At 43.0% G+C, this 17,642-nt stretch overlaps 1 protein-coding gene across 9 annotated transcripts; it reads right to left on the bottom strand.

Moving 5' to 3' along the window:
- Positions 1-1,439: 1,439 nt before the first annotated feature.
- Positions 1,440-17,547, bottom strand: NME5 (NME/NM23 family member 5). Of its 9 annotated transcripts, none has more exons than XM_041482188.1 (10): positions 17,364-17,547; positions 13,335-13,574; positions 11,106-12,762; positions 10,843-10,976; positions 9,359-9,401; positions 9,091-9,257; positions 7,026-7,231; positions 6,548-6,648; positions 5,433-5,551; positions 1,440-3,086 (listed from the first exon to the last, which is right to left on the bottom strand). In XM_041482188.1, the coding sequence occupies exons 6-10, from the start codon at positions 9,217-9,219 to the stop codon at positions 3,006-3,008; spliced, it is 636 nt and encodes a 211-aa protein (XP_041338122.1). In that variant the 5' UTR covers positions 9,220-9,257; positions 9,359-9,401; positions 10,843-10,976; positions 11,106-12,762; positions 13,335-13,574; positions 17,364-17,547; the 3' UTR covers positions 1,440-3,005. The 9 variants fall into 9 exon arrangements, with proteins under 9 accessions (XP_041338122.1, XP_041338121.1, XP_041338123.1 ...); XM_041482187.1 differs by having other exon boundaries at positions 10,381-10,976; XM_041482189.1 differs by having other exon boundaries at positions 10,377-10,976.
- Between the last annotated feature and the right edge of the window lie 95 nt (positions 17,548-17,642).

The following is a 17,642-nucleotide window of genomic DNA, read 5'->3' on the forward strand; positions in this document are numbered from 1 at the left end:
ATGTGCAAAAAGCCTTTCCAACAAAAAAAAATTATTTCTCTTCTACTTTTGTTTTTTTAAAGGAAACTGAAGAACTGCTCTCACATTTTCAGAGGATGAGCTGTTGTTGGGTACCACCAAAAATAGCCAACATTTACTGTGCAGAATACAAATCATCTTGATCTGAATACTCTGGCTGAATGAATGAACACTGACCCTCATCAACTGTTGTTTAAAGGATGGTCAGGATTAATAGCTTAAAAGAAGGAATAAACATAAATCTTCTCCTTTTCCTACATGAGAAAAGCAGGGCTTTGCAAGTCTCCATGAAACAATCTTAAATCTCCTGAATGACAGTCCCAAGCTCTGGCCAGTGACTCATTTCTGAAGCTTGGCACGCTGGAATGCTCTGATAGATGCAGGCAATGGGAAACTGCCTTTGACTGAGGCTTCTGCCATCTTTAAAGTATGTCCAAGGCTCCTGGCAGGTTAACTCTTCCTGAAGATAATAAATCTCTTGTGAGACAGGAAGGCTGAACAATCACATACTTCAAGACTAGCTCAATCTGTATAGTTCCAAGAACAACTTCCAGTGCAGGTGATAGCAAGCATATGATAAGCAAAGTTCCAGGAGGAATTCTGTTGAAAAAACAGAATTATGGGAAACAGACTGAACTGCTCATTTTATGGACATAGCTCTATTCCAGCACTCAGGCAGTAAAACTAAAATGAACTCCCGCAAAGTTAAAAATGCCCAATAGAACTCAAAAGGCAAGGTAATTATTTTGACTTGACAGAGGGAGAGGACAGGTCACTCGTTCCCACAGAGAGTATCTCAGCTTGCTGACATCGAATGGGAACACATCTTTCAGTTAATCTAGGTTTTTTTCCCAAAACTACATTTTCTGTGCTACAGATTTATAACCCTGGCCAAGCCTGTACCACTCTGGGCTAAATAAAAAAAACTGAAGTCCATAAGAAATGTAGCAGCACATGCCCCAACAGCCTCTCTTGTGGTGTCACAGCTCCCCCCACGGGATCAGGCTGCTCAGCCACTTCATGCTCCCGGGACTGACTCTGCCCACATCCCACCCATTAATGCAGGCTCCTCGGATCTCAGCTGTGACAGCTGCTGATCAATACTTGTCCTGTGTGCAGGGACACGGTGAGTCAGGATGGCACCCATGGGATAAAGGCAACTTCTCTCTTTCCACCTTTTTCTTAGGAAAATGGAAACAAACACCAGTCAGCAATAGAAGGTGTTAGCTTCAACATTAGAGAATAATTCCATGATAGATGAACACCTGAATGACAGAGTCTGTATTGTGTGGGTGACAAAGGTGACATTTGCAACACCAGCTGCCCTTGTCCTTTCTCCCACCCCCCGGGTAAGGACCCACCTACTCTCATCCAATATAACACAGCTCTAGCACAAAAGCAAAACTGAAAACTCCAGCAGGAACATTAAGGATGCATTTATTGTCAAACAGTAGCACACCAAAATAAGCAGGCAAATGTCATAGTAACTAACAAAATACAGGGGAATGCCTTGTGAATTCACCGGATTTTCGTTTCTGGCATCTTTAGAAAATGTATTTTTTTATTTGGCTGACAGGAAACCACAAAGCACAACTGTCCTGTAATTGGAGCAATCAGACACATATGGGGACAATAATTATAGGCAAAATAAATGGGTTGAAAACAGATCTGTTACTGTATTTCTAACCACCTCATACTTTTATTCTTCATTATTTGAGGGTTTAGGCTTTCATTTTTTTTCCTTATCTTGGCAGTCCCGAGATTTTTAGGTCTTGGTACTGTAGGGACTAGTTTCTAAATGTTTATTATCTGGGCTGGCAATAGTGGCTTGTTCCACTGAGAGGATAAACAATTCACTTCAACAAAGTTTGATGTTACAGAAAAATGACTTGTGTTTCTCATAATTACTCAAATTGGGGAAGCAAGTTTTTTCATGAAACAAATTATGAAATTACTTGTTTGTTTAGTATTAGTCAAGCATACTCTTATTTCAGAGTTATGAAAATTACAGTTTTCTTCATTATAGCCAGTCAAACCATAAGATACAATTAGCTAACAGCATAAGTACAGCTCTTTGAAGAAAATTAAAAAGCCCCACATCCCCAAAAAACAGTTCAGTTACTTCATAAAAGGCAATAGCATGGGATTAACCCATTGCTTGTGGAAGAGCACTCTTATGAAAGCACTCTTCTTCAACAGAACACATGAAAGTTTGAGGAAAACAGAAATTCGTGTATGTTTAGGAGCAGGAGAACACAGAAAACACTCTTAAATGTGAGCTGTTCCAATTAAGCACCTTTATTGCAAACAAATGTTGGAAGACAACCTTAGTCCTTGACTAAAATACATCTTGTTATTTATAGTCCCTGAGCCTTTTGCACCAAGATGGGAAAGGTGCTTTGAATGTACCTTCAAATAAGTCCTTTGAATTATATTCTGACAAAATACATCAGACTAAGTGAATAATCTTCAAGGACAACCTTAGCTGGGTGATGTAATCAGGAATTAAAATTCCAAAGTTGCTAATATGCCTCCAGTAATTGTTTTCTACATTATATCCAAGTACCTCCCTTCATAACTGAATTTATGCTAAAAAATTGCTGAAACACAACCTTTGGCTTTGCAAAGCACAAGCCAGGTGGATTTAATTTGGGAATCCACACTGCTGTAAATGATTTTGTTCTCCCACAAAGCCAAACTAAGAAAAATGTGGACAATAGCAGTAACATTGCCTTCTTCTAATCACCCAATGCCATAAATTTATTGTGTAATTCTACATTCACTTTGTCAGCAGAGAAGGTATTAGAACCACTACATGCTGGTTAGTGTAGGGTTATTTATCCCATGAGGACACAAGCAGTTATGACAAATGCATTTACTTTAAATACATAGACAGTATTGCTTATACAGTCAAAGGACACACCAAAAATGACAATACACATCTATAACTTGGAATGTGTGAGATGGCTTCCACCAGGCTCTCACTGTCAATGCCCTTCCTGAGAGATGCGATATTGTAGCTTAGGTTTATTAGGATTGTGTTCAATCAGCCAGTCAGCAAGCCAAATCTGTGGAAAAAAAAAAAAAAACAAACCTAAATGTTTTCAGCTTTCTGTTGCTTTCTATTAAGTTCATAGAAGAATATTATAAAAGCATTATTATATATAAAAGCATTATTAGAAACCTCTGCTACAGATATTCTCCTAATTCATCCCTTTTAGAAAGAAATGGACATGCAGATGACCTCTTTTTTAAAAATGTTCTGTTAAATCTTCACAGCCTGTACTGTTTTTGAACAATGCACCATGACCTTTAGAAGACAACTTGTCCTGGCAATGTTTATCTTTGTGAAAATATAAGACCATTTGAGCCATGCTTCAAATAACTCAGCCAGCTCTGTTTTGGAATGCTGCTGCACAATATGCATGAAACTGCTTAATGAAATATTACTGCTGACAACACTCAGAGATACTTCATCCAGTAGTCATTCATTAAGAGTGCCAGCCTTCTGCACTGAATCACCTTACAGTATCTAAAACGTAAAACCAAAACATGGTTACTTTTTGAAATTCATCTTTTAAGTTTTCCAGCACGTTGTACTTAAATGAGAACGTGGGAGGCAGGAATGCCTTGAGTCCTAATTCCATCTGCCACTCTGGGCCTGGCCTTAGGCAAATTAACCTTTTGCCTCGATTTCTCCACTTGTAAAGCAAAGTTTTTAACACATCCTTATTTACTTCACAAGGCTGTTGACGACTGGTTTCTGGAATGCTGAGAACAACAAACTTCATACCACACTGTGAAGAGCTGGCAGAACAGCAGACAGGGAAGGTAAGCAACACTCAGCTTTTACTACCACGTATAAAAGGTTTGCAAAGGGAGAGCCAAGCAGAGCACTAGGACAGGTAAAGCAACAACAGCACAGTAGTAAGAACCCGAGACACAAATGGAAAACAAACAAAATAGCCCAAAACACAAAACCCCTCAGGAAAACTACTTTGGAAAAAAAAAAGAAGTCCTCAAATAATTTGAACCAAATAAATGTATCCTGTCACTTAAGGAACTGGCTGAGACAACCTCTGTCCTGACAGCAAGTATTTCTGAGTGCACAGACACTTTCTGATGCCATCTGCAAAAGGAGAGGAAAGAAGAAAAGGATGCTGGAAAAAAAGCATTCCAACAGTCTCCCTGTAAGCCATCTAGCAGAAAACAAACTGAAAAGCAACAGGCAATATCTATTTCTGAAGCAGCATAAAATCAACACTATTTTCATTCTGTTACAAGGTCACAGACATTATGGACAACAAAGAAAGTGCAAATAGAATGTTTTTAGCAAAGCTGCTGACACTGCTTCATACAGCTTTCTTACAAGCAAGGAAGAAAAGCATTGTCTCGATTAAGTTACTGTTAGATACCTCATAATTGACTAGAAAATTGTGCTAAGAATGCAGATTAACTGGAAGCCAAAACAATGAGTCAGAAAGATATAACATGCAAAAAAAAAAATCAGTATTTAATATAGTAAAGAGAAAAAGAGAAGACTGATGGGAAAGAAATAGGAATACTCTTCAAATATGCAATAGGTTGCAAAAAAAAAAAAAAAAAAAAAAAGAGGAAAGATATTACATTGTCTCCAATGTCTTTTGAGGATAGTAAAAGGGAAAAAAAAGGTAATGGGCTTAAAATTGGAGCCAGGAGATTTAGGCTATCTTTCAGTGAAAGCTTTTAACAAGTATAATTAAGCACTGAAACAGAATGCCTGGGGAGACTGTAGATTCTCCATCACTTGGAGTGGGAAACCACAGGCCAGACACACATTTGTTAGGAATAGATACAAGTGGCTTGGCCTTTGGGCAAAGGAATGGACTTCATCTCTGTTTTCTGGATTTCTATGGTAACAGTGCCAGACATATAGATAAAGTAAACAGGTTACAAAGCTGGAACAATCAAAGTACATTAAACATGGCCTCATGCATATCACATAGTTCATAGGAACACCCCAAATGATTTTTAAGGCCTTTTTTTCTGAAAAAATTTATCCTTTAGAAAAATGCAATGTTGATTATAAACGTGATAATGATGTAAATCCACAACTGCCAGCAAGTTGTTGCACCTATCTGCATGCTTAAATAAGTACTGGTGTGAATGACTGGAGCTTTAAGAACATAAAGATACATTAACCATGTTTTTCCAGATGTAAGAAAACTGATTTTGTTTAGGCACTTAAAACACACCCTTGTGTCATCTCTAACAAACAAATCAACTTCTTGAAACCAAATGTTAGAGAAGCTCATCAGCTGACAGCTAAAACAGCCCAGCTCTTTACCCACAGAGTAGTTCTACCATGAGCAGGGAGTTCCTAAAGCAAGTGACTGGATCCCAGAGCTGCCAGCAGTGCTGGACACTGCACGTACCATGGGGTCTGCTGGCTTCTCTTTGCACAGGGCAGTGAGCCCTGCCAGCAGCGTGGGCTTCACATACAGGTTCAGGTAATCCCGAGCCCTTTGGCCAGTGGGAACTGGCTCCAAGATTGCTGCAAGGAGGAACCACAGGTGTAAGAAAGTAGCCTCTAGAGTGATTAAACCAAACATTCTTTCAAAGGTTGTTTATATGTGAGCTACTCTTTTCCTTAGTAAGTTAACAGTACATCATGGGTTTTACAGCTTCTTCCACAACAAACTGCAAAGAAACTCCCTAAACTTCTTCTGAGGTAATTTTACTAATTATAGTCTAGTATGAAAAGAGAGGAAGTCAGATCATCTGGGGAAAACCTGAATCCTTGAAGATGAATTTGGGGCAGAAGAAAACAGTATATCCCATGTTTAGCACTTTCTTCTTCCAGAGTGAAGCTGACTTCTGAAGACCCTAAAAATCTCACCTTTAGTCTTGCTCTAATTGTCAGGGTGAGAAGAGACATGGTTTACACAATGGGTAAGGTTTGTAAGAAACTGCAACATCTTTTATTAAACTCACTGATACAGCTGACAAAAAGTATCAGTAGACACTTTATTCTAGCAGTTTCACTTGCATCTTTCTGTCAAAGAGCAAATCCTGCTACATTACAAACCAGAGATCCTCTTGCAGCCTTTCCAGGTTCTAAGGCCCTTTTCTCTGGCACTTAACTTGGGAATTGCACTGTCATGTGAGCATCCAGCTGCTTTTGCAATTATTCCTCCTGAATCCATGGAAAGAGTGAATTTTCTCAAGTCAACCAAGGCTGACTGTGCCAGAAACACTTGCTGCAGTATAACAGCTTCCTATTTCTTCTCATTTACCAGCTTTGACTGCTCCAGTTACCAGAACAGAGTTTGAAAAGTGGGAGCAACCTCTGTAAATACACTGGCTCTTTAGACAGATTTTTGGTAAGCCTTTCATAGCAGAAAATGTCAGCTTATACATAAAGAGACCCACAATCCTGTAAAGCAAACAAACCCAGCCTCTCCAAATCAGCTGTATCTGGAGTCAGGGCAGGACAGGGAAGAACTCCATCCTCCCCAGGACTGACAGTGAACCAACTGTACCATTTTACCTTCTGGAAATATGAATCGAATTTCCTTCTCTGCTGAGGAGATGCTGAGACTGCCGTGGAGCCCATTCCTCAGCTCATCAGTCCCATAGAGTGCTCTTAAGCTGAAAACAAGGGAAATAACTGCTTGGAGGGAAACTGCAAATCCCTTCCAAGTCTCTGCAGCCTGAGAGCACACAAAAGCAATATATATGGACTAATTAACAAGGCACTGGTTTGCTTTTGTTTTAAACATAAAAAGTAGCTACCTAAAACTTAATGTTCATACACTCAGCATTCCCCATAAAAGAGCTGAACTTTGCATACTAAAAAACAGCAGTGAAAAGCTGTTGCACAAAACTGAAGAGATAAGAAGCCTGTGTCTGTACTGCACAAACAAACAAATAAAATAAAAAAGAAAAAAAAAAAAGGAATTCTGGTCTCAATCCAAAGAATGACAAAATAATCCTACTGACTTGCCCAAGGCTAGTCAGTGAGTTACCTGTGAGGGTGAGTTATCCTAGCTCTTAGGCTGTTGGATGGTCCCAGCAATTCCTTCCAGTAAGAGACTGCACAATTTCTAGCAAGAACCATAGCAACTATAGGACCAGAACTCATATAGGCTGTTAAATTAGGAAAAAACATTTTTCCAAATTGTTCTGCATAGAAGTTGCTACATTGCTCTGGGCTTAACTGGAGCTTCCGTTTCTATAAAGCATAGAAGAAAAAAAAATAATTAAAATGGCTTGCTACATTTAAACAGGTTAGAGCATTAAAGGCAGAATAGAGTCCTCTCCTGCAGTCACATCTTCAAGTGCAGAACACAGGGTAACTTCTGAAATTCCTCTGATTCACCGAGATACGATCCTCTTCTAGACAGAGAGTAACAAAGAGCAAAAGTTTTCCAAGTTAATTAAAGAAACAGCCCATTTGAGTAAGATGTGATTTTAGCCCAGGCAAACTACAGCAATTTCTAGCTGCCAGATAACAGAGCACTGTACAGGAAAAGTGAAGAGCATTACAAGGGCAGTATTTTATTACTCAGCTGCTACAGCATAATGTTCTACTTTTAAACAAGTTTCTCTCCAGCCCACACTGTTAATTACGCAATTGTTCTATTTTTCATTCAGTGCTTTGTGACTCTCCCAATAGCTGCCTAACCTGCAGGTGGCCAGGATCAGGACATCTTTGGGAAGTTATCAGAAACCACAGCCAAGAAAAAAATTTTGAAGTGCATTCTTTGAGCTCAAACTTGTACAAGATGAGAGTTCCACATACTCAGAGTCCTAATAATTTTGGTGTCAAAAGTCACTGCAGACATCAGAAGACTCTACTAACACAATGCAATTAAATAAATAAATAATGTGTTTTATCTCATCTTCTGATATGTATTGAATCAACAGAAACACGGAATGGTTCGCATTGAAAGGTATCTTAAAAATCCTCTTGTTTCAAACCCCCTGCCACAGACTGAGACACCTTCCTCTAGACCAGGTTGCTTAAACCCTAAACCTGGTCTTGAACATGAATGGAGCAGCTACAGCTTCTCTGGGCAGCCTGTGCCAGGGCCTCACCACCCTCATGGTGAAGAATTTCTTCCCAATATCCCATCTAAGCGTGCCCTCTGGCAGTAGGAAGCCATTCTCCCTTGTCCCACCACTCCATGGCCTTGCCCAAAGTCCCTCTCCAGCTCTCTGGAGCCCCTTCAGGCACTGGAAGGGGCTCTCAGGTCCCCCTAGTGCCTTTTCTTCTACAGCATGAACAAGCACAGCTCTCCCAGCCTGCCTCCGGAGCAGGGGGGTTCCAGCCCATGGGCTCCAGCCCATGACCTCTACTAGAGTAGCTCCAAGAGATCCATAAATAAATATATATTAACAAATATATATTTATTAATATAAATAAATATTAAAACATAAATAAAACGACCAGAAAGGTTATGGAGGAAGTGAAAAAAACAACAAAACGAGACTTGGCGGGGAGGAGGAGGAGGGGCCCCTGTCGCCCACAGGTGCGAGGGCGCAGCGCCCCCCAGCGGCCGCCGGGCCGGGTACATTTAAATATTCATGAGCTCATTTCAATATCCATAAAGTCTATTTTCCGTAAAAACAATGGAAACAAAAAATTAGTTAGGCTGCAACTGGCCAGCTATCGAATTCAATTAATTCTCTAATATCTATTATATCTCTAATATCTTCAATTAATTATCTAATATCTAACTTGCACACTGCACAAAATCTTGTGAGATCTGAGTTGCCTTGGAATGATGTGTGAGCTTTCCAAGAGTTGCCTTGGAAAGCTCACACATCTGCTCCATACGTTTGCTAAATGTGAGTTTATTAATAAAGTCCGTGTTTTCCTGTGGTCACCAAAATAGCTGGTCTGCTCTGTACCATCCCATGCACCAAAAAGCATCTCCTTACAGAATCTGGCAGCAATGTTTAATGACACAAGGAACATGAATTGATTTTTGGACACACAAGCTTTTAGTTACTGGCTTGATTGCTAGAAGTTAAATATTTTCCTAACTTATAAACTACAGCTACTTTCTCTGGAGCACAGCCTGTTACCTGAATGATGTGGAATCCTGATCGGAGAATGAGATCCTCTATTTCTTCTTCTTTATCAATGGCATCTGGTTTGATGATAGCCAGAGTTCTTTCCACAAAAATCTGAGGTTCAGGCATTAAGACTTCCATCCTGACTTCTAAATTAGAATTCACTTGCCCCTTTTGTACTGCAACGACACCAGCACATGACATTTGGAATTTGTCTACTGCACAGTCACCTATGGTGACACTCACCATGTACCCCAGGAACAGAGAGGGTCACACCCACCTCACAAAATCCATGTGAGATCTTCTCTGCACTTGCTACCACTCTGTAGTTCACATTCCCATTTTCAGTGCAGTGGCATTTTGTGGAAAATAAGGCCAAAATTTAATGTTGTTATTCACTAAGTTGGACAATGTATGAGGAGGGAGAGGCATTATCACACACCCTGATGTGGGCGCCCTGTGCTCCCACACCCTCCATCCACCATGGACTCCTTCAAACCCCAAATCTGTATCCTCACATGAGGACTGTGGGTGGGACTAATGACTTGGAACTGGTCCACCGTAAGCCTTGGGGTAATTTCTCAATGGTTATTTAATTCCTGTATTTATGGGCTCCAAACAATGTGCTGGTTTTCTGACTGAGCAGACACACTGGCAAGCTGAGAGCACAGAATTGTGTTGTGAGTGGTGGAACCAGTGAGGGGGTTTCTGACAGACCTGTCTCCATTTGTAACCTTATTTTTCATCATGGAATGGTTTGGGTTGGTAGGGACCCTAAAGACCATCCAGTTCCACCCTGCTATGGGCAGGGACACCTTCCACCATCCCAGGCTGCTCCAAGCCCCATCCAACCTGGCCTTGAACACTTCCACGGATGCAGCAGCCACAGCCACCCTCAAAGTCAAGAACTGCTTCCCAGTATCCCATCTAACTCTGCCCTCTTGTCGGCGGGAAGCCATTCCCCCTTTTTATGCGTCTCCCTGTCCTTGCCCAAGTCCCTCTCCATCTCTTTTGGAGTCCCTTTAGGCACTGGGAAGGGATCGAAGGTTTCCATGGAACCTTCCCTTCTCCAGGCTAAACACCCTCAGCTCTCTCAACCTTTTAGAGAGAACTGTGAGCGCAGGACGCTGCGGGGGATCCTAACAGAGCCTCAGAGAACCCCACACAACAGCACCTGCAGCCCTTCCCTCACCCGCTGCCCGCCGTGCCCCCCGCTCCCTGGCTCTCTCAATCCGCCCTGCACCAGACCCAGACACGCAGACCCTGCTGCACAGTCCGCTTCTAACCCCCAAATGCACCTGCCTTGGGGCCCGGCCAGGCTTTGCTATCCCGGCCTCCGGGGCTCCGCCGGACCCGCCGCCGTTGCCGGGCGATGGCGGGGCCGGGCACAAGATGGCGCCCGCGAGCCTCGGCGGGGCGGGACGAAGATGGCGGCCGGGAGCGGCGCGGTGATGGCGGCGGAGGCGGAGTACGCCTCAGGGTCGGGATGGCCGCGGGCTCCGCGCACACAACGGAGACCATGGCTGTCCCAGGATGGGCTCTGCGTGTGGTGCGGGTGTAAAGGGCGGAGTGGCGTGATCTCCGGGGCTTATCTCAAAATCCTCATTCCTCCCTGACAGTAAAAGCTTTATGTCGGTTTCACCTCACGCTCAGAACTGCTGAGGGAGCCACGCGCTCACAACAAACGCTCATGAAGCGACGTGGCGCGATTTATTGGCGGGGAAAAAATAAAGGAAAAGCCAGCAGCCGTTCCAGGTCATTTACCAGCGTTTGTGGGGAGGTTTCCTGTGGACGCGCCTCAGCAGCGGCAGCGGGGCGGGAGCTGCAGTGCCCCGAGGCACAGCTCTCTAATGGTGGCTCTCAGCACTGCGAGCGACGTACAGCGGGTACCGGTGCCACTTCACGTTTAAGACAAAAAGGTGTAACGAAGAGGAAACGTTCACCGTTTTGTGCATTAAGCCATCATGAGCTGGGCATTAAGCAGAGCTGGGGAGCCGCGTTCTCTGGGGATTTCCCCCAAATTTTACCTCCGCGGTGCCAATGGCTTTGCTCCCCACACATCCCCTATTTCCCCGGCTCTCCGGGGGCAGCCGGCTGGCAGGAACTGGCTGTGCAGTAGCCACTGTCCACCCACCACTGTGACCCTCAGCGGCCGGGCAGCCGAGGCGCGGTGCCCCGGTGTCACCTCCCGTCCTTGTTTACCGGCGCTCCCGGATGGAGCCGGGCCAGCTGGCCGCGCTATCGGGGCGTGGGCCGGTGAACGGCCCCGATAACTGCGGCGTGCCCCCGCCGCCCTGCTCCTCTCTCTCCCTGCGCCTCGTCCCCTCTCCTCACCGTGTTCTCATAAAACTCTGGGATCCGAGGTGCTGGAACACCTGGGGCTCGCGGCTGAGTTCAGCCAGAACTGGACATTGCGCTCAGACCCCTGAGGTGACACTGACAAAGGGACAGAGAGAAAACACAAGTGTGCAGGTTTTAAATTTTAATGGTGTCAGACTGAAAAAGGCAAAGGAGGAAAGACAAAAAATCCCCTAGGATTTGGAGCCAGAGGTGCTGACACTTTATGCCCTGGTTAAGTGAGGGAATAGCAAATTTACAGCAAAAGCTGGTTTTAGTGTAAGAAAAACCCATTTTGCCTTAATCCTTTTCGTGAGTAATGTGAATAATATAAATATAGAAACAAGAAATAAAAAGATGCAGTTATTTCCTTGCAGCCAATTTGAAATATATTTAAAAACTGAAGACTGGCATTGTTATTCATATACCTTAAAAAATAAAGGTTCCAAATACACAAGACAAATTCAGATACAGGCTTTCCTTCACCAACACAAGCACATGGCATTTGTTTCTTTAACCCTATCCAATATTTAATTTGAAGACATTGTAAACACTGCAACTTCACAGCGATAACAGATAAACATGTTTTATTTTTTAAGAAATGCTGATAGAAAACAGTCCACCAGTTTTTTAGTTTAGTTCAGAGTTAATTCAGCAAGTCATTTCTTTTCAAAGTCAACAAGCACAAGTCTGACAGCCCTTGCTTAAATTTAGCAGTTCAAAGGCTTCCTCTGCCTGCATGAACACTTCAGAATTATTCTTACATAAGAAATGTTGAATTTAATATCTGTGTTTCACTGTGAACATGAATCTCCTGCAGTTTCTTTACTGTGTGCATTTTTTTTAAACCACCCAGGACCCGAAGCACCTTGCAGCGCAGCCCGAGGCTGGGTCCGGAGCAGGGCCCTGCACAGCTCCCTGCCCACCCGCTCCTCCGGCGGTGTCACAATTCCTCCCTGTTTCCAGAAGCATTTCTGGAGGGCGGGGATGGTCTAATTTTAGTACGGGGAGAATCCTCCTCTCTCCAATGAGCGAGCGGCTGCATCTGGAGCTGCAGCCAATTACCCGGGTTTCCTCCTGCTGCACTTCCCACGATGGTTTAATAAAGCAGAAGGACAAATTTAAAGTGGCCCCACACGTTAACAGAAAATAACATTATGTGCTCCCTAACAAACAGTAGTAGAATCTCCAAGGTTTCTCTCAAGCATTGGATTCCATAAACCTGACCTTAAAACAATGTGTTAATATCATTATGTTTATTGTCTTTACAGAGCTTGAAATAATATTTCTGATAGCTAAAAGGCTGGTGTGAAGCATCTTCTGTAACTTCTGTAGGCCAGGGATGTGCTTTTAGGAAAAGAAACAAAACAAAAAAGGAAAATTATAACTACAATGCAATGAACAACTGGGATTCTGAACACTTCCCAGGGCACAGCCTGGCTGCTGTACCTTATCTGTTAAGCGGTTTAACAAGCCTTAGTTGTCTCACTTATTTTTAGCTGGCATGGAATATACCACCAAAAGATTGTGCCTGCAGGTGCATTTACATCCCAGCAACACCAGCTAGTAACATTTTAAGGAAAAATATTTAAGAGCTTTGCCCTCTGATAGTGCAAGAAAGTGCAAAAACTAATGTCTTGCAGACTGTTAAAAAGGAAAGAAAGAAAACCAGAATGATGAAAATAAGATAAGAAAAGCTAAAGAACTAATACCAACTGGTAAAACTGATTAAAAAATAAGCTTGCACATCTTTTAGCTTTGTTGGCATTTTGATGTTAAGGAGAGAAACATGTGTTTGCTCCAGCAGCAATGTTTTAACTGCACACTTACCACACATACAACTTCCATCCACCACGGGCTCTCTTTCCTTTATTTCTTTTCATGATGAGGTGTCATACCTACCCACAGCACCAGCTTACCTTCACTGCTTGCTCCACCCATGCATGCTCTTGCACTGCAGAGCGACGGAAATCCTGCGATCAAGGCAACTTCCTCTCCCACATGCCTGCTCTCCTCCATTTCTGCCTTCTCACAACTAAACAATTCTCCTTCTGCTGCTCATCTGCACGCTTGTAATCCCAGTGAGCTTTTCATTGCTGCTGCTTAACCCTTGTCAAGCCTTCCTGTCTGTTTTCCTCCACTTGTTATCTCACCATTTTCTGTAAAGATAAAAGTGATAAAATATTCTCTTCATGCTTCCTCTGTCTACAAGTCTCTATGTGGCAGTAACAAAAAGCTTATCAACATGTCTTCTGTAACTCCATCACTTGCCCTGGTAACTTCACCCCATTTCATTTCCTGGTCTTCCCAACGCTCTCTTTCATTTGTTCACAGCTTTAGTCATTCAGTCTGCTCTGATTCCTAGCACCCACAGAGATATGCGTGTCTCTTTTGTAATTTAAAAAAACCCAAAACATGAAAAAAAAAGTGCCTTTGGTATAAGTGCCTCTTGCCACCTCACAGGTTCTTCCAGTCACATCTCTCTGTTTCTTGTTGGGTTCTACCCAAAATCCCCATCAAAGTTGGTTTTGCTTCCTCTTATCTGAAAGCTTCTCAATCCATTTTAAGCCAATCTCTTGTTGGCCCTTCAGTCACATTTAGCATATCTAGCTCATGTCTCAGCTTAGTTTTTGCAGTTTTTCCTCACTTTTCACTTCTCCAGTCACTGTTTCATCTAGGTTTGCCAGTCCCTTCTTCCCTTGTGTTTCTTTCCTTTTTCTGCTGGAGCATTGGTGAGCACTGTCCTTGACTCTCCTCCCTTCCCTCCAAGCTCACTGTACCTTTTGTTTCATTGTCTAAAGACATCTCCTGTTTCCTGGCAGCCCTACAACTGAATCCCACTGCTGCCCTTTCAGATAAACCCCTTCCTGCTTTATCCCACCTTGTGGTTCAGGATGAGCTCCTGCTGAACACCTGTAGAGACTGGGGCTGACAACTTATTTCCTGTAAAGCTCCTCCTCATCTATATACAGACATTCTATACAAATACTGCATATAGGTATCAGGCTTTCACCTAAACTTTAGAGCAAAAACACCTGCATGTGTTTGCTGCTTCATTGTTCTAGACAATGTTTAACCTAATGCTTGCTTGGATTATCCCTGAGGCCACCAAGCTCAGAGACAAGTAGTCACTGCGATCCTACCACAATGAAGAAATGAATGTATGAATAAACCAATAAAAATCTTTTATCTAACAAATTAAAAGAGGCAAAGTTAAATAAGTTTTTTTTTTTTAAGATATATTGTCAATTCCTACTTAAAGATATCTTCTATTCATCTTAATTCCATGTACCATAAGGAATCGTTTTTGCCATACTTATTTTGAGCCATTACATCAGTCCCATCATTAAAATATAAGGGATTACTTGCATAGTTGTTGTTATTGTTAATAAAATGTATTTACTCATGCTGTGCATAAAGACTAACTCAAACAGAAGTTTCCTATAACATGGTATTTGGTGTCGAGTAGGCAGTCTGTGACCTGAGATACAATCAACTTAGACAAGACAGGCATAGGATGTGGGAAACACAGAAATTACACCAAGTTTTAAGGCAGTGGATGATATGTTGTTTCTCTCTTTTTTTAAAAGAAAAGCTAGAAAAATCAACAGAAGGGAAATAATGAGGAAATGGAGGATGACCAAGAAAAAGAAGGAAATAATGAAGATGGGTATGGGATATGGGACAAAACCCATATGAACAGACAGCAAGGGCAGGGCTTGGCATAAACTGCAAGTTTGATAGAACAGCAGAATTAGACCCAAGATCAGAAGGCCCATATGCAAGTAAAATTCAGTGGAATTTCAGTCAACACCATGAATAAACATAGCAATTACAGGATTAAAAAATGGCAAACAACGATAGTTTTTTGGTTTTTTTTTTCTCAGCAGTAAATGTGTCATACAGGGAGAATTACCACCCAAGAAGGTATGTGTGTACTTTTCTTTGATTAACCACAGTCTTTGAGTGGGGAGTGAAAAGCAAGACCAAAACCCAAGTCACAGCCCAGAGGAATTCTTTAAAATTATCTGTGGCATGATGGGGCCTGGTGAGACAAAAAATAATCACAACGACCCATATTCTCAAATTTCTCAGTCCTTCATGTCTAGATGCATAAAGAATGACTTTGTTAGCTGGGCCAGTCACAGTTCTCAAACCAGGCTGCTAAGGCAGTCTACATCCACATGGTTATCCTGCTCTTGGATATGGGACATAAAAGGGCCCCAAAAGGGAATCACAGAGAGCTCTGCCAGCTGGGGCCTGCTGCTTGGAATTGCCAGGGTGGGAGATTGAGAGGTACCTCACCAGGAGAAATGGGCAGCTGGAAATGAGCATGGCTTTTTGTTATTCAGAAACAGGAAAACACTTGACTAAGTGTCAGTGGTAGGGAAGGACGAGACAGGTTCAGCAAAACAAAAAAAAGAGAACTAAAGAAATACCAAGAGAAGAGAAAGGAAAGGGAAATATATGTAGAAGTCCCAATGAGATGACAGCCATTCACGTTCTTAGCAAGACTTGATGAAATATAAAGCAGATGTTATGGGCAGTGAATCTTGCAAGAAAATGAAGTTATAAATATATAATCCAGAGCACTCAGGTTATATCCACAGCTGAGCCTGACAGACCCATGCCAAGTGCTGCAAATTTCAGTTTACTCTCAGGTTCTGGTCTGTAAACTTGTAACTTCAGCACAGATGCACTTCTGCAGTCACCTGCCACAGCTGCATGCACAAAAGGCTGCAAAAAGAAGGTGGGCAGGGAACCAGTGCAGTGGCATTCACCACTTCAGCCGTGCAGCCTCAGCGTGGCCCTGGCTCCCTGTGACTTAACCAAAGGTGTGGTATTGTCCCACTAGGCAGGCTATCAGCACAGGCTAAGGGAATGCACTTAGCTGACAGACAGATGGTTGTAATCACAAACCACATCTTTTTGGTACAGACCTGAGGGGTTTAAAATCTAAGCCAAAGCTGCTTGAAAAATCACAAGAAGCCCCCTTGCTGGATGTGGGGTAAGCTCCTCTGACATGGTATCAATTATGGTGTCTTATAAAAAAAATTATTTGCTTCTAACATTCTATTAAAAGTTAAATACAAGAAAACAATATAAAAATATATTCTCATAAAGATGAGCATCTGTATCAGCCAACATCTACAACCTGTCCTAAGGACATTACAACTTTCACGTGTATTGGCCCTGCTCCCTCTACTATCTTTACTGCCCTGACTTCATAGAATGTTTTTTTACAAAGTTCAGCCTAAAGTTGTGGTTGAGAGTTTGTGTATAGCATACCCTACCCTGGCTACTGACAGGCATCCCTAAAGATGAATTCTGATCTACTGTATTTAGGATAAAAACTGTTCTAAAAGCAGCTCAGCTGAAGGACACTTTATGATCCAGACCAGATCACTTAAAATGTTTCTCCTGTTTCAATTCACAAATGGCTGTGGGCACTCCTGTGTTTTAACAGCAGATTAAAGTTGAGCCACAAGCCATATTTGACAGAGGGTGGAGCATTAATGTGTGCACTCATTACTGCAGTAAGTTAGGTAGTAATTGTTACTTCTTGCCCACAAGCAAAGGGCTTAACTTTCAGTTTTATTTAAAGACGTGTAAGCTTTACCTGTACATCTAGAAGGCAAAATCTGCCCCTTTGGCATGGACAAACAGGACATTAGGAGCTGTATGCCATAAAACAATGGCTGGTTACAGGGAGCAGTTGTCTTCTGGACTTCTCACCCACAACTTATGCCAACAAGGCTGACATATCCTTGGGCAAAAGGAATTAAGGCCCGGGCACGTGCTCAGCGCTCCAGCCCCGGTTATGTAATATCCAAATCTAAGTTTAAGAACAACAAACTCTGGCCCCTCTCGGTTGCAAAACCAGCAGAGCTGGAAACATTAAGCAAACCTCTCGTCCTGGAGTAACTGACTCAGTGCCCGTAACACACCTCGGGCTAAACCAGGGCGGCACTGCGAGTGGAGCACAGCGCTCCAGCCGCAGCCGGACCCTCCCGTGCGCAGCCCGCGGGCCCGGCTGCGCCGCGGCCGCACCGCCACCGTGCTGGGAGCGCGGCCCCGATCCCGATCCCGATCCCGATCCCGATCCCGATCCCGATCCCGATCCCGATCCCGATCCCGCCGGCAACTCCCGGGCCCGCCTCGCCCGCCTCTCCCCGTATGGCTCCGCCCATCCCAGCAGTGCAGCCAGCAGCGAGCGCAGAATCCCC

This window comes from Pyrgilauda ruficollis, unplaced genomic scaffold (assembly GCF_017590135.1).
Source record: "Pyrgilauda ruficollis isolate IOZ18807 unplaced genomic scaffold, ASM1759013v1 scaffold57, whole genome shotgun sequence".
Classification (NCBI taxonomy): Eukaryota; Metazoa; Chordata; class Aves; order Passeriformes; family Passeridae; genus Pyrgilauda; species Pyrgilauda ruficollis.